General features: G+C 35.5%; 1 protein-coding gene across 3 annotated transcripts; it reads left to right on the forward strand.

Annotated features, from left to right (window-relative positions):
- Positions 1–6,505: 6,505 nt before the first annotated feature.
- Positions 6,506–23,998, forward strand: LOC117926179 (protein ENHANCED DOWNY MILDEW 2-like). 3 transcript variants are annotated; one of them, XM_034845257.1, is made up of 19 exons: positions 6,506–6,591; positions 7,328–7,760; positions 7,848–7,944; positions 8,173–8,226; positions 11,295–11,431; positions 12,737–12,833; positions 12,981–13,079; positions 15,661–15,908; positions 16,034–16,123; positions 16,210–16,719; positions 16,866–17,004; positions 17,127–17,228; positions 17,776–17,868; positions 18,794–18,835; positions 21,262–21,372; positions 22,012–22,083; positions 22,185–22,303; positions 22,456–22,519; positions 22,606–23,998. In XM_034845257.1, the coding sequence occupies exons 2-19, from the start codon at positions 7,351–7,353 to the stop codon at positions 23,740–23,742; spliced, it is 3,621 nt and encodes a 1,206-aa protein (XP_034701148.1). In that variant the 5' UTR covers positions 6,506–6,591; positions 7,328–7,350; the 3' UTR covers positions 23,743–23,998. The 3 variants fall into 3 exon arrangements, with proteins under 3 accessions (XP_034701148.1, XP_034701149.1, XP_034701150.1); XM_034845258.1 differs by lacking the exons at positions 6,506–6,591; positions 7,328–7,760; positions 7,848–7,944; positions 8,173–8,226 and adding an exon at positions 10,654–10,784 and having other exon boundaries at positions 21,997–22,083; XM_034845259.1 differs by lacking the exons at positions 6,506–6,591; positions 7,328–7,760; positions 7,848–7,944; positions 8,173–8,226 and adding an exon at positions 10,960–11,199 and having other exon boundaries at positions 21,997–22,083.
- Positions 23,999–24,198: the final 200 nt, after the last annotated feature.

Genomic DNA, 24,198 nt, shown 5'->3' on the forward strand with positions numbered 1-24,198 from the left:
CTATATAACAATATAGTCCTTATGGTGTGACAAAGACTATTTTCTCCTCATCTGACGAGAACATAGGGATTTGGTGGTATTAGGAAAAGACATTTAGAAAGGAGAGCATCCCATGCTTGGCGGTGACATCGACTATCTGATCTATCTAGGGCAAATAAAATATATTTTTTGTGTAGGCGTCATTCAGGTTGGTGTAATCAACGTAGACTTGCCACTTTCCTCTTTTCTTTGGAAATACCACCACGTTTACCAACCAATCTGGACATTTGACTTCTCTGATGAATCTAGCTGCCAGTAGCTTATCGATTTCCATCTGGATGATTTTTTGTCGGTCTAGATGAAAACGTCGGACCCTCTACTGAATAGGTTATGAAGTGGATGAGACATTGAGCTTGTGGGAGGCAACGACTAGATAAATTCTCGTATGCCGAGTGAGTCCAAGAAAAAATGTCTTTATTGTGTTGAAGCATACTCCCTAGTAGTTTTAGTTCATTTTGTGCAAGTAAGGAACTGGTGTAGGTGATTTGATTTGTGCCATGTGAAAGGTGCAATGGTTGGAGTGGATCAACCGCGGATGGATCTTTCTTCGTTGGGCTCAATAACTGCTATTATTTCCTTGAGTTTGATGGCTCTAGGTGCGCCTCCTTGCCGATTGGATGTTCGAACTCTAACACCACTTAATAGCATTATTGTGCGGCTAGCTGGCTGTTAAGGAAATCCATTTGTCCCGCTTCCATGAGGTAGCTCACCATTTGATGGTACGTAGAAGGAATGACTTTTATTTTGTGAAAATTATGCGCGTCCCATAACGGCATTGTATGGAGACAGATCGTCGACTACCAAGAATCGCACGCTTAATGTGATCGGGCCAACTTGGACGGGTAACACAACATCACCTAAAAAGGTTGTTGTAGCTTCATTGAATTTGGATGGTAAACATCCTGGATTTTTTAGAGCGGATGGCGAGTAACCCATTTGTCTGTAGACTGACATTTGCAAGAGATCAGTTGAACTACTCGAATCAACTAGGATTCTCCGCACGTCAAATCTGCCACTTTTTAGCATTAGGATCAAGACGTCTTCATGCGGTTACAACACCCGATTAACATCTATAGGAGGGAAGGTGATTGTATCGTCCACTGGACACACACTTTTTGCTACAGAGGTATACTAGACAGAGTTAATTTGTTCTCTTACAGAAGTCGTGCGAAGCAACCTTCACCTTTTCTGCCTAGAGTTGTGCTTGTCATCTATTGGACTTCCGTGTATATAGTTAATGATAGTCCTGGGGACTGCTGGAGATGCAAGGGCTCGGGCGGTTGCCTCTAATGTCTCATGTTTTTGCCTACTTATTGTGCGGATGTAGTGCTTAAGGTGCTTAACCCTGATGAGTTTCTCCACCAAGTAATGCAGACTCTTTCATTGTTCAGTGGTGTGGCCATGATCATCCTTATGGTAAGAGCACCTTTTGTTCTGGTCCCGTCTATCCAGATCTGTCTTGATTGGCTCTGGTCATCTGAAGTCTGACAGATCACAGATTTGTGGGAGGAGTTTTTTTTGTAGGAAATACTTAGGGGAATGAGTCTATCATACTGTTGTTGTCGGTTGTTTTGCTTTCTGCCACCTTGCCTCGTTTGGCTAGAAGTCTTAGAACTTCTCATTTTTGGTCGACTGATTAGTGACCAAAACTTGTTGAGAGGCTGCTCGAACATCATCTTCGAGCATAGAATACTTGTTTGCCCATCTGAATAGGTTATCCATTGTTATGGGCGACTTTTTCGCGAGGGACTTGAAAAAAAATGTGCTATGGCTAATGCTTCGCTTGAAGATCTGCAAGATGACGTCTATAATGCAAGATTCAACTTGAAGCACCGCTTGCCCGAACTGCTTCATGAAATCTCTTAGTGTTTCATTTTCCTACAACTTGATGTTTTGAAGGGTGCTTATGTTTTGTTTTTAACGAGCGAAACATAGGTAGTGGCCCACAAAGACTTCCGAGACGTCCTAGAATGTGTTCATGGATTTTGCGGGAGATGATAGAACTAGGAGAGAGCTTGGCTATGTAGGCTGGCTAGAAATACTTTACACATCAGTGCATCATTCCCTATGTCGAGGGTCATGAACTGCCTGAAGTGCATGATGTGGTCAAACAGGTCACTCGTTCCATCGTACATTGTGAATTTGAGCACTACGAACCCTCTAAGCGTTTCATAGCTAATGATATGGGGGTCGAATGATGTGGAGAGCATATCATCCAACCGTTGGCTAATAAGGTGGGGCTCACATTGCTAGCACTCTCGCCTATTGTTGCCTTGGTGGTTGAGAGGGCCATCTAGATGTGGTTACTGCGATTAGCTTACTTAGATGCGCCCTTAGGGTTTTCGATATGCATGACTTCACCTCCATGCCTAGTGCTTGAGGTCCCAGTCGAACTCTCATCATGTTAGAAAAATGTGACCCTTTGCAGCACTTTTTTTTTTTTAGGCCTGGGTGGAGCTGGTGTCTTCATCTAACTGTGTTTGACGAGCTAACGAAGGCTCCTCATCGGATCATCTCGAGTAGTTTTCTAAGGAGAGCTTTGTGCCCCTAAGGAAAGATGTCTCAACAGTTCGTCGTGAGGTTGTTTGCCAACTTTGAGCATGTGAACTTTAAGAGGGGCCCTCTGTTGACATTTGAGCTCGCAACTCTTTGTTCTCTTCTCTTAGTTGTTCCTTTGGTGGAACAAAGTCTACATCTGCCGCTCATTTTCTCGTTGGTGTATTTTCATTCTTTCACGCCAGACAAAATAGTCTTTGTCACCCATAGCTAATGATTGGTTTCTGGAGGGTGTTGACATCCTTAGTTGTTTCCTACAAACGACGCCAATGTTGGTGTTGTGCCAACTGGATGCATGCCGGTCTAACTTCACCAGAGTCAGATGGATTGCTTCCCTGCACAAAATGATGTTGGACAGGTGGTATGGACATGTCTCTCCAAAGCTTAAGTTAGAATCTAGGGAGAGTGAATCTAACTTTTCAAATGGTTATATGTGCGTGTACTTTTTTCATGCTTCTAAAGGGTTTTTATAGAATGTATGACACCATCATCGCAACGTTGATTGTACATTCATGTCCTTCTTGCATTGATGAATGCTGTCGTGGCAAATATTATGCCTTAATAAGATAATCAATGTCATTTTCTCAAAGCGAATTAGACAATCATACCAAATAAGAGTTGCTGATTAACGCCATTTGTTGTCTATCGTGCAAGAATTCCAAACCATGTTGTTGATTGTGCATTTACGTTTGTTAATGTCATTGATTACGCGTAATGACCGAGGGACATTGATTTTCAAGCGTAAATGTTGTGTTGATTATCACTTAGGCATTGGTGGCGGTTAATCATCCGCTCAATGCCTGAAATTTCCTACTGACTTGGTTTGTTCGTTTGGAAATCTCTAATAAGCTTGGTATGTTCATTCTATCTAGCATTGAGGAAGAAGGAAATCTATCTTTCCTCTTGTGCCAGACAGAGTTTGTCTTGGTCCAAACGGATTGCTCCCAGATGAATTATCTACTTACCTTGGATGACCAAAGGGTTTTGAGCCTGTGAAGAACACGTGGAGGGAAGCCCCCCACAACACCCATTCTAGGTATAAAAAATATAATTATGATATAAAATTATTATTAAGATATAAAAAATGTGATTAACAAAAAAATATGATTAAGATAATAATTAGTAGATACAATCTACTAATTATGAAAGCAATGTATGTAGTTTTACTTGGTCAAAAAGTTATTACCTTACCATACTTATACCAATTAGCAATATTTTAAAAATCAGACTCAATCCATTTATACAAACTTTGTTAAGTCTCATTATTTGTAATTTGTTTATATTATGTTGATTTTACTTAGCGAGGGAATGACATCCTATATTATGAGATAAATGTTATTTTTAAAGACTTTTATAGGTGATAGTTTCAAGGGAAAGTTCAATAAATAGGAGATAATGTCAATATCTCCATACAATTATCATTTATATGTAAAATTATAAAATTTCAAATTATTTTTAATTTAAATAATATATAAATTATATATTTATGAAATTATGTTGACATTATTGTTTAATTGCAATTGAGTCATTAGTTTGACTAGTGATTTGTCACCTAATAACCTTTTCGATACAATAATCAATATAGGATGATTATGTTATTTTTTTTTGTAACACATAACTCTATTTTTTTCTAAATTTTTTGATTGAGTAAATGAATTTTGAATTAAACGAGATTTAATATGTTAGTTTCTACCACGAGTTTAATATTTTTTTTTTTAGAAATTTTAAAATTTAACATTAAGCCAAATTAATAACAAAATTTATTGGAATAAAATTGGTCAAGAAAAACTATATTGGTTTCTTTTATGCCCGTAATCATAACCATATTTAAAAAAAAAAAAAAATTCTCAGGAAAAACATATGTGAAACCAAGGTTTGATTAATCTTGATTTTGATGATAACAAAACAAGGTTTAGAACTAATGCTTATATTTTAAGTGTGATTAGGCAAGATGATTTCCAAAGTGGCAATTACAAAGACATATCAAGCCAAAGAGAAATTATGTAGAAGAAGACCACCTCAAAGAGAAGTGATTTTCAAGACCCAAGCTTCATAAGATCTCTTTGTAAGGTTGTTGGTGCACTAGGTTTTTTCATGCATTACATTCTTTACTTATGCACAAAAATCATCCAAGAATTAATTCATTTTAAATCCTTTTAAAATTGGATGATTTCATGTTTTCAATTAAAACCTTGTGTCAAATATTTTCCAAACTTGTTTTAAAGGTTTTAAGTTAAAAAAGTTGGGTGTTGAGCCAAAAATGGCTCAATCGGTTGAACCGGATGAACAGTAACCGGTTAACCCCCAGCTCAACCGGTTGAGGGGTATGAATAGTAATCGGTCGACCGTTCGAAAAATGCAAAAATTTTCTCTTTCTTCTAGAATGGTTGTTCAACTGGTCAAGGTTGAACCTCGTCCGGTCGAGGTTCGGTCGAGGCCCAACGGTCACCTGCCAAGCATTAAATGCTAACGGCTAGTCAACCGGTCAACCCCCAGCTCGACCGATCGAACCCCAAACGGCTAGTTTGACTTTTTTCTTCTATAAAAAGGCTTCAATCTTCATTGTTTCTTGAGCTTAACCTTCCTAAACCTTTCTTGAATATATTTGAGCCTTTGAAGAAGTGTTTTGAGTATACCATTGTTCCAAAACTTGCATATCATTAGTGCACCATTCAATCCTAGTTTCTTGTATCATTTGAGCTTAAAGCTTTTGTACTAGGATTTTGTGAGATCTTTATTTGTATATCCTTGAGAGGAAGTTTTTCAAGAGTGTGGTATCTCTTGAGAAGTGTAAAGGGTGCTTGGAGCCAAAAGTCCAAGAGGGTGGATTGGAACCATAATCCAATTGTATTGCTTGAAGACTTGGTTTGGAAGCCTTGAATTAGTGGAACCTCAAGCTTGGGATTGAAGCTAGAGGAGAGTGAATGTAGGCCGGGTTGCACCGAACCACTATAAATCTTGTGTTTGCACTCTCTCTTCCCTTACTCTTTTAAATTATATGCAATTGTGTTTATTTTGTTTATTATATATTTGCATATAATTGTCTCTTATTTTTACATAGTTTAAATTTGGGAAAAAGAGACCATCACCCTATTTACCCCCCCCCCCCTATAGGGTGATTACCATAGTTTGGATTAGCCTCAAATTTCTAACAACATATAAATTGAATTCTTTAACAAAATTAATAATTTTTAGAAATAATTTAAAATTTAAAAATTAAGTAAATTATTTGGAAATTTTGTTGGACCAAATTGATCCATAATTCCCTGTGATTAATTAAGGAGGATATCTACATGTATGATGAAAAAAATTAATTTATTTACATATTTACAAAAATGAATTACAATTATTCATTTTAAACAAAATATTATTAATAATCATATTATTTTAAAATATAATTATATACTTTTTTGAAGTATAATTTATAGCTTTATTAAAACCATATTTTATTTATTCTTTATAATTTAATAATAGTTTTCAATTATATTAAAATTTATGAAAAATTTCAAAATATTCTAATTAATTGTTAAAAATATTATTATTCATTTTTGAAAAATAAAATAGGTAGTTCGGAAATAATCTTTGAAATCAATCTTTTTCTAAAGTTTTAAAACATGAAATTATTTGAAAGGTAAACAAAGCAAAAATAATTCCATTTTCGTACCGAGAGGGACAACAACTGCTGGATAGGCGCTGTTTCCAGACTCCATAATCCTGCCGCCACGCCTTCCCGCGTTCATCCCAGTGATCCCACCCATCAAACCACCTGTGTTCACCTGGAAGGAGAAAAAACCTTTACTGGCAATAGCACTTTTCCAAAACCGTCCGTCTTCCGTACACACTCATTTCCCATGACTCGTCCCTCACTATGGCGGATTCTCCATTTCTGGCAATCTTCTCACACTTACCCCATTGCCCTTTTTCTCAATCACTCTAGGGTTTTCTTTTCCTCACCAAATTTTCTCAAGAAAAAGCAAGAAATTAATTTGGAGTTTGGTATGTTGCCATGTTTTCATTTCCATTTGAGTTTTTCACTTCTGAATTTAAATACACGGATTTCGCTTCATGGTTTGTTTTTGAACTCTAAGCTCTGAACACTCTGTGTTTTTGTTCGTCTCCGAATTTCGTCCTGTGATGTCTTTTCTGGTAATGATGAGTTGGGTGTGGTTGGAATTCTTGTGTTCAAATCTTGTTTCTTTTCTGTCCTACATATTCTCTGCAACCAAGCCAACGGAAAGGAAATTCAAGCTTCTAACTTAATAAGATGAGGATGTTCAACCTCAAAACTCTCTATATTTCTCAGCCTGATCTTCTCTATATAATTAGAAAAATATGAAGTTATTAAGAAACATGAGTGTATTTAGATAATGTTTGGTAGTAATTTTAGAAAGTATTTCAGTTTTTATAATACTTGAATCATAAATTTTTTTAAGTCTTATAAATGTTATAAACACTTTGTAAAATCACTGCAAAAAAGTATTCTAAATACCCATTTGGAAGCACTTTCCAATAACATTTTTTTTTTGTTGTTAAAACATTGAAACAAAATCGCCCCAGAAAATTAGTATGAGAAAATCAAAGCCAGAAATTCCACCAGATAGGCATTTGGGAAAGAACCCTTTACAATTCTTGCTTGAAGATATGAACAGATCATGTGTTGGAGACTCTTATGATTAAATACTGTCAAGTACTGTGAATTCTATTTACATTTTTTGTTTGTTTCTTTTTTAAGGTCTAGTTTGGTGTGAATGCTGAATGGCATCTTCAGATGAAGAGGGGGAGATTCTGCCAAATTGTATCAGAGATTACTATTTTGTTGATTACAGGGACGAACCCATTTCATTTTCCATTCTACCCCTTCAATGGAGTAAGGATGAGAATCCAGATGGCCTGAAAATGATGATATTTTTACGGGGGTCTGTTTATGATGGGCTTCAGAAGATATACAAACAGGTCATAGCTTGGAAGTTCGAACTCTCAAGTGTGGAGCCTGAGATTTTTGTGCTTTCCAAGGACAAAAATTGGATGGAACTCCAGAGTCCAAGGAAAAGTTTTCAGAACATAGTCAGAACAATTTTGGTCACTGTTTCCTGGCTCCACTTTGTGAAAAGGAATCCAGAGGCATCTGGGAAATCCCCATGGAATCACTTGCTGAAATCCTTCAGGTCTAAATATTGATGTTATAATTTGAATCTTCTTCTCCCCTGTTGCTTGTTCTCAAGGACGATACTAATCTGCTGTGTATTGTGCAGCTCATATGAGTTTGAACCATCTGAGAATGATCTGTTGGATCACATGCCATTAATCCAAGAAGCTGTGAAAAGAGAGGAAGATTTGTTGAAGTCTAAGGTTTGTTCTTCCTTACAACCATTGAAATTTGATGGATAGTTTCTCATTCTCTGAATCCATGGCTATACCACTCTGTTACAATTATACTCAAACTCCCTTGTTTGGGTTGGAGTATTTATTGCTTCCTTCCATGGGCATTCAGTTGCAAATGTGGCAGCAAAATTCAGTTTGGTGCGTGTGTATTTGTGCTGTAATTTGCAGTCTTGATAGGCTAAACCTTTTGGACAGTGTATGCTTACTTACCTTCCGGAGAAGACTGGTGGAGAGACAGCTCTTTATGAGGTCAGTGCTAAGTTGCTAACGCTTCACCTGTGGCTTATGTATTAAACGAGTCCTACATAGTTCTAGTTAAAAGCATGAAAAATGATGGGAAAATGATTTTCTCATATTTGATTTTATTATTTAAAATATGAAAGAAAATCAAATATAATTAAATTAGTTAGAAATTTATACATTTTAAAATTATTTAAGTTATGCTTGGTTTCTGCAAAATGTAAATGAAAATATGAGAGAAAGAAAATAAAGAGAAAAAGTAGAAGGGAAGGAAAAGTGAAAGAAACTAAAAATATATATTTAAAGTCGATAAATTATTTTTATAAGTTGCTCCAAACCTATTTCACTTATTTTAATATTTTTATATAAATATTAAATAATTTTAAAATATATAAAATTTTAATTAATTTTAATTATATTTGATTTTCTTTGGTATTTTCTATAGTACAACTAATATAAGAAAATCATTTTTCTTAATTTTGTTTTTCTTAGTAGTTTTCAAAAACCAAACATAACTTTTAACTTTAATCTTTAAATAATGGAGGAAAACAAGTAAAATGATTTTAAAGAAATATACAAAAATAATTTATTAATTTTGAATCTATTTTTTATTTTCCTTTACCTCTTATTTCCTTACACTTTTGCTCACTATTTTTTCCCCTCAAATTTTCTAGAAACCAAACATAACTTTAAGGGAATGTTTGATTTTTGATTTTAGGAAAGTATAGAAAAAAAAAAAGAAAAAGAAAAATGATTTCTTCCTATTTGATTTTACTATAAAAAATTAATTTGAAACTCATGTATTTCAAATTATTTAGTCCTTATATAAAAGACTTAAAAAAAATAAAATTGTTAATAAATCTATGTATTGAAAACCAAGAAAAGGGAGAATATCTTAGTGATTGAATAAATAACTTATTAACTTATAAATAACCTTATAAAAATAATTCAAATAGAACTGAAAGAAACCCACGTTCAACAATTCTAGTAAGTTATCGTTATTTATAAGACAGTAAGTTATTTATTCAATCAATAAGATATTCTTCATTTTCTTACTTTTCAATACATAGACTTCTTAACATTCGAGCAAAGTACTCATTCATAGATTGCCCTTAAACACCTCAAATTCCTTTCGAAGAGCCTGTCTTTGTGCACGTTGCACCCATGTCGTCCCTTGGTACTTCTGCTTCAAAGAGTCCCAAATGCTCTTTGTTATATCCTTATTCAGAATGGTCTCTAGGACTGATCAATTAATGATTTGGAAGAGATAATTTTTAGCCTTCAAATCCTTTAGTTTTGCATTTTCAATTACTTTCTTTTGTTATTCAGTGAGTTTTGCCTCGGCTTCTATTGTAGGGATCTCTTGTTCTATCAAGCTCCAACAATATTCCTTTTGAGTGTAGAAAATTCTCCATGAGCATACATGTGATCATAGTGTCTATCAAGCTTTAAAATTGTTGGTTGCACAAAGTTATTTCTAGTTGCCATCCTTACCGTTACACACTTAGACGATTGATGCTTCTCAAGTTTTGATAGGCCCATTGATGTGACTCTTATAAAAAGTAAGAAAAAAGAGAATATCTTATTGATTGAATAAATAACTTACTGGCTTATAAATAACCTTATAAAGACAACTCAAATAGAATCAAAAGTAACTCATATTTAACAATCTCACAAACCTAGTATATGACTAAAGAATAAATCAAACTAAACAACACGTCTTTTATCAGGGAATAAAAACAAATCAGTGACAAACTATTTAAAACAAATACTTAAACAAAAATAAATTTAAAATAAGATATAAAAATGATTATTAACTTTAAATTTATTTATTTTTATTTTCTTTCTCTTTCCCTCCTATTAAACCAAATATAGCCTTAAGAATTATTCCCATCAAAACTGAAACTGGAACCGAGGAGAGAGATTGAGTGGGGCTGTGGAAGGCTGTTCTTCGAGATGGGCTTATTTTGAATGAGATTGCTCTAAGCCTCAAAGTCTCTCGTAATTTTGCTTCGGTTTTGGGACTTCAAAACATTTGTGCTGCCCCTTGGGCCTGACCCAAAGTCCTATCATCCCTTTAATGAATTTTACTCCCGGGTCGGACTTGTTTATGGGCTGCTTCGTTTATAAATTTTAAGGCCTGATTCCCAACTAAAGTTGGATTAGTTTGGGCTCTCAAAACACTGGGCTTTGTCTTCGGGCTTGATCCTGAAGCCTTTGACCATGTTCAGAATTTTTCTTACCTCTGTTTGGTCCCTAAGGAAGGGATGAAATTCTCCATTTAAAATTGACCTACGGTTTAGTGGGGGCCAGTTGTCTTCCACCTGATTCTAATTTTTTGCCACGTGTCCTTTCTGGCCCGCTAAAATTTGATAGAGATAGTGTGTGGGGCAGGCGTCTTCAATGGGAGCCCCTTCTTGGCTTTTTCAGTCGTCTTGCCTTCGAGTCAACTCAGTTCTTCCAGCTCACCTTTCTTCCTCACTTTCGAAAACTGTAACTGTGTAACTGAAAGTCTGAACCTGTAAACATCCATGCGCCATACCCATACTTCATCTCCATCAAAGCTGGTAAAGTGGCATTCTCCTTCATCTCCACTGACACAATCTAGCCTTCGAGCGATCAACGGCCATTTTCAATCTCTATAATCCGGAGTGCTTAAGGACTAAGGAGTCAGCCTACTTCCTCCTTTTCAAACCCTAGAAAGAAAGTGCCTCGTCCACTTCTCTCAGTCATTGAAACCCTAGCGCCTCCGCCGTGACCTCGAAAGCAAATGTCAAAAGTTTTCTTCTAGCTTTTTGTGCTCATCCAGCTCCAGTTTCTTCTTTCTCTCTCCTTTTTATTGTTTTGTTCACTCCTTCAAGTTGCGGCATCCCTTTATCCTTGAGAATAGAAAGAAGACTAACTTCAATAGGCCTGTTCCATAAATCTCAGGAATGCTGATTAATCTCATTCCTTCAGAAACCACAACTGCTTACGTCTAAAGTGAACTAAAATGAACATACTGATGTTTTCTTCTTACATTTTAGCTTAAATATTCAAGCTGTATTTCATGAAATTAAATGTACTCAGTTTAACAGGATGTTCACACAATGAGGAGATATACGTTTATAGATGACCGGGATGACAATGATGAAGATGAAGAAAATGACGAAGACAATGATGAACTGTTTGATTCTGTTTGTGCAATTTGTGACAATGGCGGTGAACTTCTATGGTATGGGTTTTTTTTTTTCCCCCATTTTCTTATAGGTCGTTTTTTTTTTCCTTTTTAATATTTTCGTATGTATTTTCCCACCCTGTGTGTTTTCTTTTACACTTCATTTATGCATGGACTATTAAAGCAGGTCAGTAGGTTATCCATCCTAATTCAGGTATCTGCCTCCAGAGGTGATAAGTGATTGCTACATATGATAAACTCTGAAATGGGAAAAGTGAAACTCTCTCTGAATGTGTTATTTGAAAGTTGTAAGATGATATGGAATGGAGAGATCCTGGCATCAGCATTGGCTATTTGGGAGGAAAGGAATCAGTGGATTTTATTTATGATTCTTTCTCTTCTCTTGGTCCTATCCAGGAAAAACCTAGGAAATTTCTTCATTTTGGGCACCTGAGTTACCTATGAGTTATGACTTCAGAAGGCTTTTCTATTACTAAATATCATAAGAGATTAGAACAGCTGTGCTTCCTATCTGTTTTCTCAATTGTCCAGTGCTGGGTGGCATACTAACTGCCTCCCAATTCCTGGAAATTAAGCTATGATGGTTGCTTTCTTAGAAACAGAGGACAAATGGGTTGGAGGTACTTGTAGGGATATTTTTGCTCCCAGCTTTCATTTGTGTTGGTTTTGTTAGTTTATTGTTTTGGCTCCAGAAGATTTTTTATCCTTATTTGTTTTCCCTTTTTCTATTAACATACCATTTATGCTTATTATTAAGAGCTTGGGATTTATCATTTATTTTTTCTATTTAGGTTGGTTGGATGGAATGTGGTGATTAAAATAGAAATTTTATTTTTTCTCTTTTGCTTTCTTGTGGATTCTTAAGAAGCCAACGATAAAGGTTTCATCTTTGGAATGCAACTCTGCAAGTGTCTCCTATTGGTAGAGGAGATAAGGAGACATTGTTGGAATTTAGGCATCATTTGGAATAACATGCTGGATGCTTCAAGCCCCTACTATTTTGGGCTTGGTGGTGATTTGTAGTTGTTCGCTGTCCTGAATTTTGGTGATTTTTTTTCTTTCCTTATTTTTTCTTTTTGCATTTTTTGATATGCAAGCAAGGCAAATAAAATAATAAATAAAGCAAAAAGACTATCAAAATCCTTTTTGCTTCTGTTAGGAGAATTCCTGTGCCTGCATGCTTTTTTCCCTCTAATAAAGAGTTGTTTCTTATTAAAAAGAATATTTTCTTATTTTCTCTATGATCCTGAGGAACTTTGAAGCTTAACATTTGTTAGTTGCTCATCCAAACACTATTTTCTCAACTTCTTTTTTACTTATGTTTTTTGTTATTTAATGCAGTTGTGAAGGAAGGTGCTTAAGATCTTTTCATGCAACTGTAGATGCTGGAACTGAATCCTTTTGTGAATCTCTTGGGTTTTCTGATGCTCAAGTTGAAGTATGAACCTCTCTTTTGATTAACAGGAAGCAACTATTTTCTTTTCTTTTCTTTTCTTTTTTTAGTTTGTCTTTCTTTTGGATTTGTTTATTTCGGTCTAAATTCCTAATGGTTTTCACCTTTGGAGCATTGTTTGGTTATTTGCAGGCAATTCAGAATTTTCTTTGTAAGAATTGTCAATATCAGCAGCATCAATGCTTTGTTTGTGGCATGTTGGGATCTTCTAATGAGTCATCTGGTGCAGAAGTATGAATGTTCTGTTTATTTTAAATCATTTTCAGAAATTGTATTGAATTTTCCTTCCTTTTTGTTGATTTAGAAACTTTTAATTGATTAATATCAGTGGGTTACATGTTATTAAAAAATTGTCCATTGAGAACTTCAACACAACTATAGTAAGTCAGCTACAATTTGAGCTTCTTCAAAAGGCATGTAATGCAATTTCCAAGAGTTCCTCCCACCTTGTTGTCTTATGTTATACCATGTTTTACCTTTAAGCTCAAAAGAATTTAAACACATTATGGAAGGTGCAGGCATGAACTTATCATGGAAGTAGATGCATGACTGGTAACCTAGAATTGTATATTCATTTCTTGCAATACTACCTTGATATGTTTTTTATTACTGTTTTTCTCTTCTATTTTTAGTAGGACAAACAGTATGTAACAGCATCTTTTAGTTGATTTAAAACTTTTGTGCTCTGCTTTCATCTTAGCTGCCATTTTTATGCAACACTTTTGAACCTCCTTGATCAGGAATTCTATAAAATAAAAACATATCTGATGTCTCTTGAAGGCTCAGTTTGAGGGAAACAAGGAAAAATCCTTATAGGCTGCTAACTGAAGGAAACCTAAAATAATCTCAAAAAGATCATAGAAATCTGAAAATTTCATTATCAATCAAAAGTCTCCTTATAATCCTAATTACTTACACAACATAATAAAAATTCCAAATCCAGAAGTTAGAGCAGTACTGATAGTTTTGAGCTACAAACAGCTGCCCCATTACTCTTAATAGTAACTCATTGCACACTAAGTAAAAAGTTATATCAATCATCTGCATCGCATCATTAACGAAAAAAAGAAAGTAGTAATAAACATTTAACTTAAAAATTCAAATGTGCTACTTGTGATAATCTCAATAAATTCAGCCGCATATCAAAACCTATATAACAAGCACCTGTGTCATCACCTGTTGACATGGTTACTCAGGTTGAATTGACGAGCCTGTATAAAAAATATTTGAATTCATGTTTAATGATACAGGTGCTGAGGCTGAGTTCATATTACATGAGTGTTTGGGTTTACCTACAATTGCTCACTTGAATTCTAATATAAAAACGCAACTTAAACCCCCACTTCTTCCCAGTTCACAGACCTTTAAAAGGTTTAACTCCATGGATTTGCATCATCTTCTTTTGAATGAGCTTCCTAGTACATGTTTCAATGAGTTGAGTACCAATCCTTTTGGCATCCATACTATCCATACTGATGTCTTGTAACCAATTTCTTGTGGGTTTCCACTTCAAAGTTCGTGCTGGGATGCCTCTTGATTTGAATATGCTGGATTTGGTTGGAATTGTCCTTCCTCACCCTTCATTAGCCATTGGACGCTCTAAGATTCCCACTAGGGGACTAAGCTGAATTTGATGGATGCTATCTTGGTAATCCTAGGTGTGGGGTTTTGTTGAGGTTATTATATTTGTTTAACAGATATATTGAGGGGTTGCTATTATTTGTTATTATTATTATTATTATTATTGTTATCGATAGATAAGATCCTATTGTTTTCCTTTTCTTTCTCTCTATGTGTGTGGATTTTGGCCTGCTTTATTGTGCAGATCCCTAGATTGGCTAAATTTAGACAATCCTGTGAGGAGAGTGCTATTATGTTGCAAAACTTTGTGGAGAATACATGCTCATTTTGATTATCTGATTTCTTTAGTTTCTTTAGTTTCTTTCTTCTTTTCCTTTGTATCTTTTCTCTCATTGCCAGTTTTCTTTCTCATGAAGGACTTCTATGTACGTATTTATTTTATTTTTCCTTTTCTATTAGTTCATTTTAAAGGTATAGCAATTTTGTCATCTTAGGTGCCCACTTTGGCATTCACTGATGCCTAGATGTTGATTCTTTCTTTATATGGCCGGGGAAACCAGCATGCCTTAATGATGATTGGTTGAGTTGAAGACAGTAAGTTAGTACTTATGAATTGCTGCATCCTTGATCATCCAATCCACTCAGCAACAAAGTGTCATTTGAACTTGGCTGGGACCACTTGTTGAGTTGACTCTGTAACTTTATTCCATTTTCTTTCAAAGGAGGATAAGAAAAATTTACTGCATCGATGCTACTTGATGACGCCTGTATCTAATACTACGCTAATACTTTGGAACTGAAGCATATAATAAATTCCTTTATAACCAATTAGAGTATTTGTTTTGAGGAAATATTATTGCTTATCTACCCAACACTGCAGTGAGAGCTTTCCAGAATAATTTTCTAGGTGTACTTTCTTGTGTGTCATCAGCAGCCCTAGTTATAGTAATCCTCAAATTGATACTAAGTTGCTTAAAAATTGCCATGTGGATCAGGTTATTCATTCTCTTATCTCTCCCCTCAGAATATGAAGCATGATAACAGAATTTGAGCTGGCTTCAATTAGCTTTCTGGGATCACAGTTGAAAATTGAAATTATAATTAAGAAAATGAATTTGTACTCTTTTATCTCTGCATATTCCATTAAACATACATTTGAGGTGTTTTTCCAGCATATAAACTATCTTACTATGTATCTGTAACTCAGACTTCATAAACCAATGTTGTCCAGGTCTTCCGTTGTGAGTCTGCAACTTGTGGTCGGTTTTATCATCCAGATTGTGTTGCGAAACGGCTCCACCCTATGAATAACATTCTAGCAAAACAACTTCAAAATAAAATTGCTGGGGGGGTCTCATTTACATGTCCTCTCCACAAATGTTTTGTTTGCAAAAGAGGAGAAAATAAAGGGGTTGATGACTTGCAGTTTGCGCTGTGTAGACGCTGTCCTAAGGCATACCACAGAAAATGTTTACCCGGGTAGTCCCTAATTGTTTAATGCCTTTATTTGGTTTTCCAATAGTTTATTGGGTTAGAATTCAGTGTCAATTCATGGAAAGAAGTTTTGATGTCCACATTGTGATGCTTTAGTCACTTTTTTGCAGGAATATTTCTTTTGAATGTATCTATAATGAAAATATCATGCAAAGGGCTTGGATTGGTCTGTTGCCAAATCGGATCTTGATATATTGCATGTAAGTTTATAATTAAGTGATTATATTCTTTTAAACTTGTCTTCTGCACACTTAATGTATTATGGATTACTTATTGTGTTGGCTAGGGAGCATAAGATAAACAGAAAACTTCGAACTCCCGAAAGAAACCACATAAGATTTCCTGATCCTGAAAGTAAAGGGAAGAAACATGTTTCAGAGCTACCATCAAGCAATGAGAAAGTTATGTCAAAGAAAAGAAACATAGTTTCTGAAATTTTCCCAGCAGAAAGCACTGCAGTAAAGATGACAAAGTTGGAGGTTCATAGAGTTGTTAAAGATGTTGGTTCTACGAAAATATTTGAGAAAAGATGTTCCAGCCAAGGTTTTGATCCCCCAACCAAACAGAAAATTAATGATGCAACTAAAAAGTTTTTGAGGGACAATGTCAAGTCTGTCCCAGTCAAAATATGCGCGTCTGTTGCAGTAAAGGGAACCCAGTCATCCTTGAGAAACTATAATATTAAGCCTAAGCAGCAGAATATCCCAAGTAAAGTGGAGAAGATCACATCACTTAAGCTTTCAATGAAGAGGGCAAGCAGCTCACAACCTTTGATGGATGCTGAATTGGAAACACGGTGATGTGCTTGCACATTGATGCCTTTTCCTTTCTTTCTTTTTTTTGTTGTTGCTTTAGTGCTTTTCTTGAAAATTTTGATTCTAAAATCTTTTGCATTTCACTGGGAGTGTTCATAACATTTGAATCCTATCTCTTGCTACACAGAATAGTTGATTTAATGAAAAGTACCACTTCTTCCTTTAGTTTGGAAGAATTCAGAGAAAAGCAGAAAGTCTTATGTTCATACTCAAAAAATGTACTGGACAGCACCATTACGCAAGGAAAGGTGGAGGTTTCTGTCAAGGTATATCTTACTTTCTGATTGCATGTTGAAAATGGTTGCAGATAATGACATCCATTGAACTCGCAAGGTTTTATTGTATGTGTTTATGACTTGCTTTTTTATATACATGCATGTATTTGCAGGCCATTCGGACAGCCTTAGAGAAGTTAGAAAAGGGATGTAGCATTGAAGATGCTAAAGCTGTTTGTGAACCTGAGGTTCTCAATCAGATTATGAGATGGAAGGTTAGAGCCCATATAATGTGAAGTTATTCTAATATCAGGACTAGAATTGGCTTTTAATGATGTGATATACACTTCATGTTGTAGTTTTGCTGCTCCATTTTACTTTTGCCTTGTTTCAATTAGTACTTCTGTTGTGATCTTAGATGATTAAGCTTTAGTACTTTCTTATGCTTTATGATCTTGTGAACCTCTTCTTATATTGCACTAGATATTTTCATTTGCCTCTGTACAAGGAATATATTGTGGCATCCTGCAGAAGGATTTCTGTTGATGAATTGTACTGTCTATTTGCTCAAATCTCTGCATCAGAAGTAACTCCAATATGTTAGGATTTAACATGTGATTTACTGATCATCTACAATTCAGTTACATGCTTACTACTTTGTTGAACTTACAAGAAGCAAAACTAATTATATATATAATAAGCAGAATGATAACTATCACTCAAGTCCAGCAAAACTAGTTATTTAGCTGATTTCTGTAGCTGTTAAAAAGTTGCGTAAAACATACTTTATCAGATTACTGATCGCTTGCTTTCATTCTGTAGAGAAAGCTAAAAGTTTACCTTGCACCTTTTCTGCATGGCATGCGTTACACATCCTTTGGCCGTCATTTCACAAAAGTGGAGAAACTTAGGGAGGTAAGATCACTTCTTATGTTTTACTTTAAACAATTGGTTTTGATATTGAGTAAATGGCCTCTACCAGAAAGCCACGTACCCAAGAGGCTGAATTTCAAGATCTGTTGCCTTCTAAAAACTAAACTAGAAGAGAATATATCCATTGCCAGTGAAAAGGGCTTCCTGCTCAGCTCAAAAACTATAAGCATGACCTTTGGATTATGATTATTTTTGATGAAATGGTGTGTAATTCTATTAGTGTGGTTGAAAACAGCCACTCTCAAATGCCACAGGCTCAAGACATGAGAAATCTGGGTCAATATCATTTGTTATGCTGAGAGAAACTTTGTTTCATTCATTGAATACCTTAAAGGGGCTCCCACGCCCCACGCCTGACAAAAAAGAAGTTTAGAACAAATTTCAAATTTTCTAGTTACCATAGCAGCAGGATCCTCCTTCCACGAAGTTGACCTTAAGTCATATTTCCACATGCATCCTGATAGCAGAAAGATGGTGTTGAAGTGGATCATTTTTGAACTATTATTGAAGTCCATCTCAAACAGGCACACTATTGGAAAATATGGCTTTTAAAAATTGCGTATAAAGACAAGATATGATCAATCACCATCTCTCCATCTGGAATTTCCAACCAGTGAAAACGACTACCTTTTATTATCAGTAACTTCTCTTGTGAATCCATGCCCTGTTACTAATTTTTCATGTATGCTTCTGGAAGAACTACTGCTAGATAAGTGACGAACCTGTGCTGTTCATTACCCCTGAAACTGATTCTGAAGTTTATTCTTGTTATTTTGATTATAGTTTGATCTATCATATAATTATATCATTTTTTTTTAGATCCATAATACTTCATTGATATTTTGATTTAGATAGTCACTCAATAAATCATAGGTTGAGCCTAATGGCATGATTTTCTAATAAGCAGGTTGTTGATAGGCTCCATTGGTATGTGCAACATGGTGATATGGTGAGAACTGTTCTTGTTCTTTTTGCTTCTCCTATTTAACTATATGATAAAATATAGTAAGTGTGCCTTCTAGTGTAACCCACCATTCTAAGAATGAGTTTCCACTACTTCTGTCGTACCACATCAGCATGCTAACATGGAACAACCTTTTACTCAAATGATGCAATGTATATTTCAAAAAAATGGTCAAATCGAATATCAATGGAAAATTTCAAGTGCTCGATAGTTAGACCTCGAATAAAGTTTTCCTATCTTGTCTTTCTTCCTTTATTTATTTATTTATTTTTATTTGTCAACAGTTTCTAACTTAATACTTTTTCAATAAATATTTTCAGTAATTTCTTTTAGTAAATATTACACAATGAATGTAAGCAACTAATGATTTTTAATAGACAAACTAACATTAATTCAAGAAAACTATGATTGTAGATGAAGAAAATTAAAATGAATTTCAAAGTAACCTCTGCTAAAAGAAATGGACCTTGAAGAATGTTACAAACTTACAGATGATGTTGAAAGGATTTCTCAAAAGGTTCTTTCATGAAAAAATTTGTTAAAATAAGAAAGAAAAAAAAAAGAGATATAATTTGATTAGGAGTAACTGAAAAAAATTTGAATGATTAAAGATTCACCGAGGAACAAGACAACCTGTGGAGAAATAGGTTAGATGAAATGATGGCAGTTGGTGCACTAGATAAGTGGGGAAGTCTTTGGAGTTGATCTCTGGAAAGGGGGATGAGAAGACTAAGTATTGGACAGACAGACAGAGTGGGGAGAGGCTGCTGAAAGATATTTCCTACTCTTTTTTACGTTGCCACATTTAAAAATGCTAGAGTGACAGACTTGTGGGTGATGGATGGAGGCTCAGGGCATTATAATCCTTGTATTCAGAAGATCTGTCATGATTGGGAGGTAGAGTCAGTGGGTTGCTTCCGGGAATGCGCTCATGTTGTGCTTTTTCAAGGAGAGGGAAAGGACAAGCTTGTGCTCAGGAGTAAAAGAGGGATGATTCTTGGTTAAGTCCTTTTATAATTCCTTATTTCCTGAATGTGAGATTCGGGTTACTGTAAAGGAAGCATGGAGTCAAGTGCTCCTCTGAAGACATGGTCTTTTTCTTTCTTTTGTGTGTATGTGTGTATAGAGCTGTGTAGGGGGCATTTGTAAACAGGTGTAACTTATCCAAATTCCAAAGCTGGCAGGGAGACAGCAAACCACATTCTTATTCATTGTGTAAAGGCCAGTTATTTTGGATGTCTTGCTCACTTTATTTGGAGTTCAGTGGGTATTCCCATGGTCTCCTAAGTATCTTCCACACGGATGGGGTGTGCAGTTCTGGATAGGCAGAGTAGGAAGGTGTGGAGGATGGCTCTTTTTTGCTTGTTTTGGTGCATTTGGAGTCAGCAGAATGAGACTTTAAGTAGAGGGGCTTTCTGACTTGAGATTGAAGGAGGAGTGCTTCATCAAATCACTTTTGGATTGGTCTTAGTTCCCTTAGGGCTTGTGAATTGTTCTTTGTTGGATTTCATTAGTTGTTTTTGATATGCGCTTTGTTGGATTTTAGTAATGGTTTGAACTTTGGATTGGGTGTTGCTTTTCTTTATGTTTTGATCCTCTTTTCATTCTCTTCTCCTATGTGGTTCTCTGTATGCATACTGCATACTTGGGTTGTGCCCCTTTTTGTTAGGTGCTCTTTTATTTTTATGATTCTTAGTTAGCTCAAGGGGATTAAAAATTAGGACTGAGTGAACATGATTGAATCAAGTTTGAAACATGTTATGGAAGATAAACAAGTGGTATGCTGGATAACTGTGTCAAAGATTAGGACTGTGTGAACATGATTGTACAAGTTTGAGATCTCCAACTAAAGTTTTTGACCCACAATTAAAGGGGCCAGCTGTGATTTGATCAAACTCTTCAGCTTGATCATCTCCCTCTCCCTCTTTCTCTCAATTGCAAGATCATGACTTCTGTCATAAGCTTATATGAAACATCTTGGAATATAGGTTTCATTTTCATTAAAACACCAAACTGATTGATGAGCTTGTATTGCAGTGCACATTTAGTTTTTTTTTATTGGATATGTACATTTCCAAATTTCTATATACTCAGATAAGTTTTCTCACTTTTGGTTTTTTCTCCAATAAATAAATAATTGCCAAGTTACTTTCATATCTGTTTAGAATCTCTTATGTAACTCTGGTTTTATCAGTATCATTATGCACCAATCTTCTAGTTTCCAAGTACATTTTTCTTATTCAACTCTGATTTTTTTTATTTTTTTAAGTAATGCATGGCTTAAATTAACATTTACCATTGTTGTTGTTGGTGATTGTGGTGTTATTCTTTTTTTCTTTTTCTTTTTATAATTATCAACTTTGTTATAATCATATGTTTCTTATATGATTTATGGTGCATTACTTGCACAGATAGTGGACTTCTGCTGTGGTTCAAATGATTTTAGTTGCTTGATGAAAGAAAAGCTTGACAAAGTGGGAAAGAGCTGCTCATTTAAAAATTATGATCTTATTCAACCCAAGGTAAATATTCAGTCTTATATTGGTAATTTGCTGGGCCTATATTCTGATGGCAGTTTGTTAATCTGTTGACTGAAACTATATTTTTTTCTTAATAAATTTTGTTGGCATGTGTATGCTTTATTTTTGTATATTCTTCAATCTCAATGTGCTACAGATGTAATCTTATTATCCTGGGGGAGGGTGCAAATGGTGTCAATTTCAATTCTTATTTGTTTGTGTAAAAATGATTATTCCAAATTCAGGAAGGAATTCATCTACTGTATTATTGTATTTTAGCGTTTTGCCTTCTGTAAGAGGGAAAAAAGATTGATCCTTGAAGACACAACTTGGGCAATTCTGCTCCCAACATGGCCTGATTTTGATCAACGGGTTACTGAAAACTCAGAATTGATGCCCAAAAGGGGGGCAAGTAAACAGTCTAATTTAGGGTTTTTCCTATCATCTTTGCATGCCAAGGCATTTGTTGTTACCATTGTTTTACGTCATTAATTTGGTGTTTTATTCTCCATTAAACAATAATAGAAAAGCATGGAAGTCCTTTACCTGGGATGTGCTTAAAATCTCCTGGCATGTTGTTTCCTCCCCTCTCATTTTCTCACTGCTATGTTTTTCCTTATTCTCAAGGATTCATTTTTGCAGAATGATTTCAGTTTCGAGAAGAGAGATTGGATGAGCATTCATTTAGATGAACTACCTGCAGGATCTCAACTGGTAAGAGATTATAGATTTGTCATTGAATCAATCAGATGCTTGTATCTCCAAACCCATCTGCAGAAGCATCACCTTTTTTATTTGTATTGCTTTGTGAGAAGATCATGGGGCTTAATCCTCCCTTTGGGGTCAAAGCATCTCTTGCCAACAAGTTCATTGACAAGGCACTAAGTTTTAGACCAAAGCTCCTTATTCTTATCGTTCCAAAGGAAACCAAAAGGTAAATGATTCATGTTCTCTCTCTTACAAACACATGCAAGCAAACATGTGGGGGCACATTTCTTCTCTGCTTAATTAGACTTGATGAAAAAGTATCTGCATATGCTTTTAGTTGGGTGTCTGTCTCACACATTTCTTTTCCATTTTTACCAGACTTGATGAAAAAGACTCTGCATATGATTTAATATGGGAGGATGAAGATATACTATCAGGAAAGGTACATGGGGAAGCAGTAATTCTTATTAACCTTACTAGATGTAAAATGAACCTCTGAAATGCTCCATTTATTCTTATTCTTTTCAGTCATTTTACCTGCCTGGATCTGTTGACATGCATGACAAGCAATTAGAGCAATGGAACTTACTGCCGCCATTGCTCTATCTTTGGAGTCGCCCTGACTGGACTTCTAGGCACAAGGCAGTGGCTCAAAAGTGTGGCCACATATCCATAGAGCAAAAGGACTTTCTTGTGAAAGGCAATAATGTTGAAAGAGAAGTCTCAAATTATCTAATGGAGGAGAATCATGACTGTTATGGTGATTTCTCCAATCTAATGAATGACTATGGTGATATCTCCAGCATCTTGGACAATGTTCCTGAAGATAATGATGAAAGTGAACCTGAAGGTACTGGGATGTTGTTTTTTGGTCCTTCTTCCAGTAACAGAAGCAGTGAAGTTTTGAAGAAAGATGAGTGTGACATGGGACCTTCTATTGAGAGACTAAAGAAGAAATGTGAAGGAAAGGAGGATGTAGACCGGATTGTGACATCAATAGAGCAAAGTGGCAACAGTGAGACAGAGCCTAAAGTTGATGGAATGTGCATTGACATGGAAATATCATCTCCAGTTAATTCTGCATTTGACTGCACAGACTTCCAAAGTTTGTTGGAGGACAAGGCATATGAAGCAGTTGAAGTTGGAAAAATTGGCTTTGGAAATCTCCAGAGAAGGCTCTCGGGAAATAAGTTGGGGTTTAAAAAAAATTATGTGGGAATCAGGGCCGGTATTTCAAGTGACACTGATGGACAAATTTTGATGAATCAACAACCATTTCCCAGAGAAACTCATAAACTGTCAACCCGAGCCAATATTGGTTTCAATAGTCATAATCAGTTTCATGGGCACATCAATCCTGGTGTCGGTACTTCTGTTGGGGCATCTTACAAAAATGAGCCAGATAAGCAAAGGTCTGAGACAAATACAAGCACACACCTCCTGCTCAACAGACAAAACCATGATCTTCCATCTCAAGGGTGCATTTTACCTAATCAAGGTTCTGACTCTTACCATGTTGGTTCACTCCCTTATGCTCCTGCACCTATGGGTTCAGCAGCCCAATCATCCTACCCCAGGAAGAACTACTCATCGATGCAGCTAGATGGACCTCAATCAGGGCAGTTAAATCATATGATGCCAAGTAATTATAGGCCTCCTAAGTGAAAAAAAGTGTTAGTTATGCTGCTCCAGGGCCTGGCCTGCTGATTTCTCAAGTTCTTCTCCTGTTCTACACCACCCGGAATTAGACTTCATCTAGCGAACTTACTGGATAGTCTACGCTGTAGTTTCTGATATGACCTAACTTTCAATTACAGGGACACTATTTGATAACTGTATCCACTGAACTTACTGAATAGTCTACACTATTACTTCGTCTAGTTAATTTTAATTAAAGAGATAATGCTTATATAGCCAAAAATGCTGCAATACCATCAATATAAAATACTCTCATGTAGTCCATTAACCGCTCAGTTTATTTGGTTCATGAGTTGCATATGCTAGCAAAAGGACACGCCCTTGATTTGTGTTCAACCATATCGGACCTTTCTTTCCCATATTTCCCTATACGTGAACTGGCTGTGACAGCATATGCCATAAAATTTGAAGAATAACCAGTAA

This window comes from Vitis riparia, chromosome 12, assembly GCF_004353265.1.
Source record: "Vitis riparia cultivar Riparia Gloire de Montpellier isolate 1030 chromosome 12, EGFV_Vit.rip_1.0, whole genome shotgun sequence".
Classification (NCBI taxonomy): domain Eukaryota; kingdom Viridiplantae; phylum Streptophyta; class Magnoliopsida; order Vitales; family Vitaceae; genus Vitis; species Vitis riparia.

What these genes read in the sequence shown, in the direction of transcription:
- LOC117926179 (XM_034845257.1), top strand. Translation starts at nt 7,351, where the DNA reads ATGGCATCTTCAGATGAAGAGGGGGAGATTCTGCCAAATTGTATCAGA. An exon ending in AAGATTTGTTGAAGTCTAAG is followed by an intron (nt 7,945 to 8,172) that starts GTTTGTTCTTCC and finishes CCTTTTGGACAG; the next exon opens with TGTATGCTTACTTACCTTCC. An exon ending in ATGAGTCATCTGGTGCAGAA is followed by an intron (nt 13,080 to 15,660) that starts GTATGAATGTTC and finishes AATGTTGTCCAG; the next exon opens with GTCTTCCGTTGTGAGTCTGC.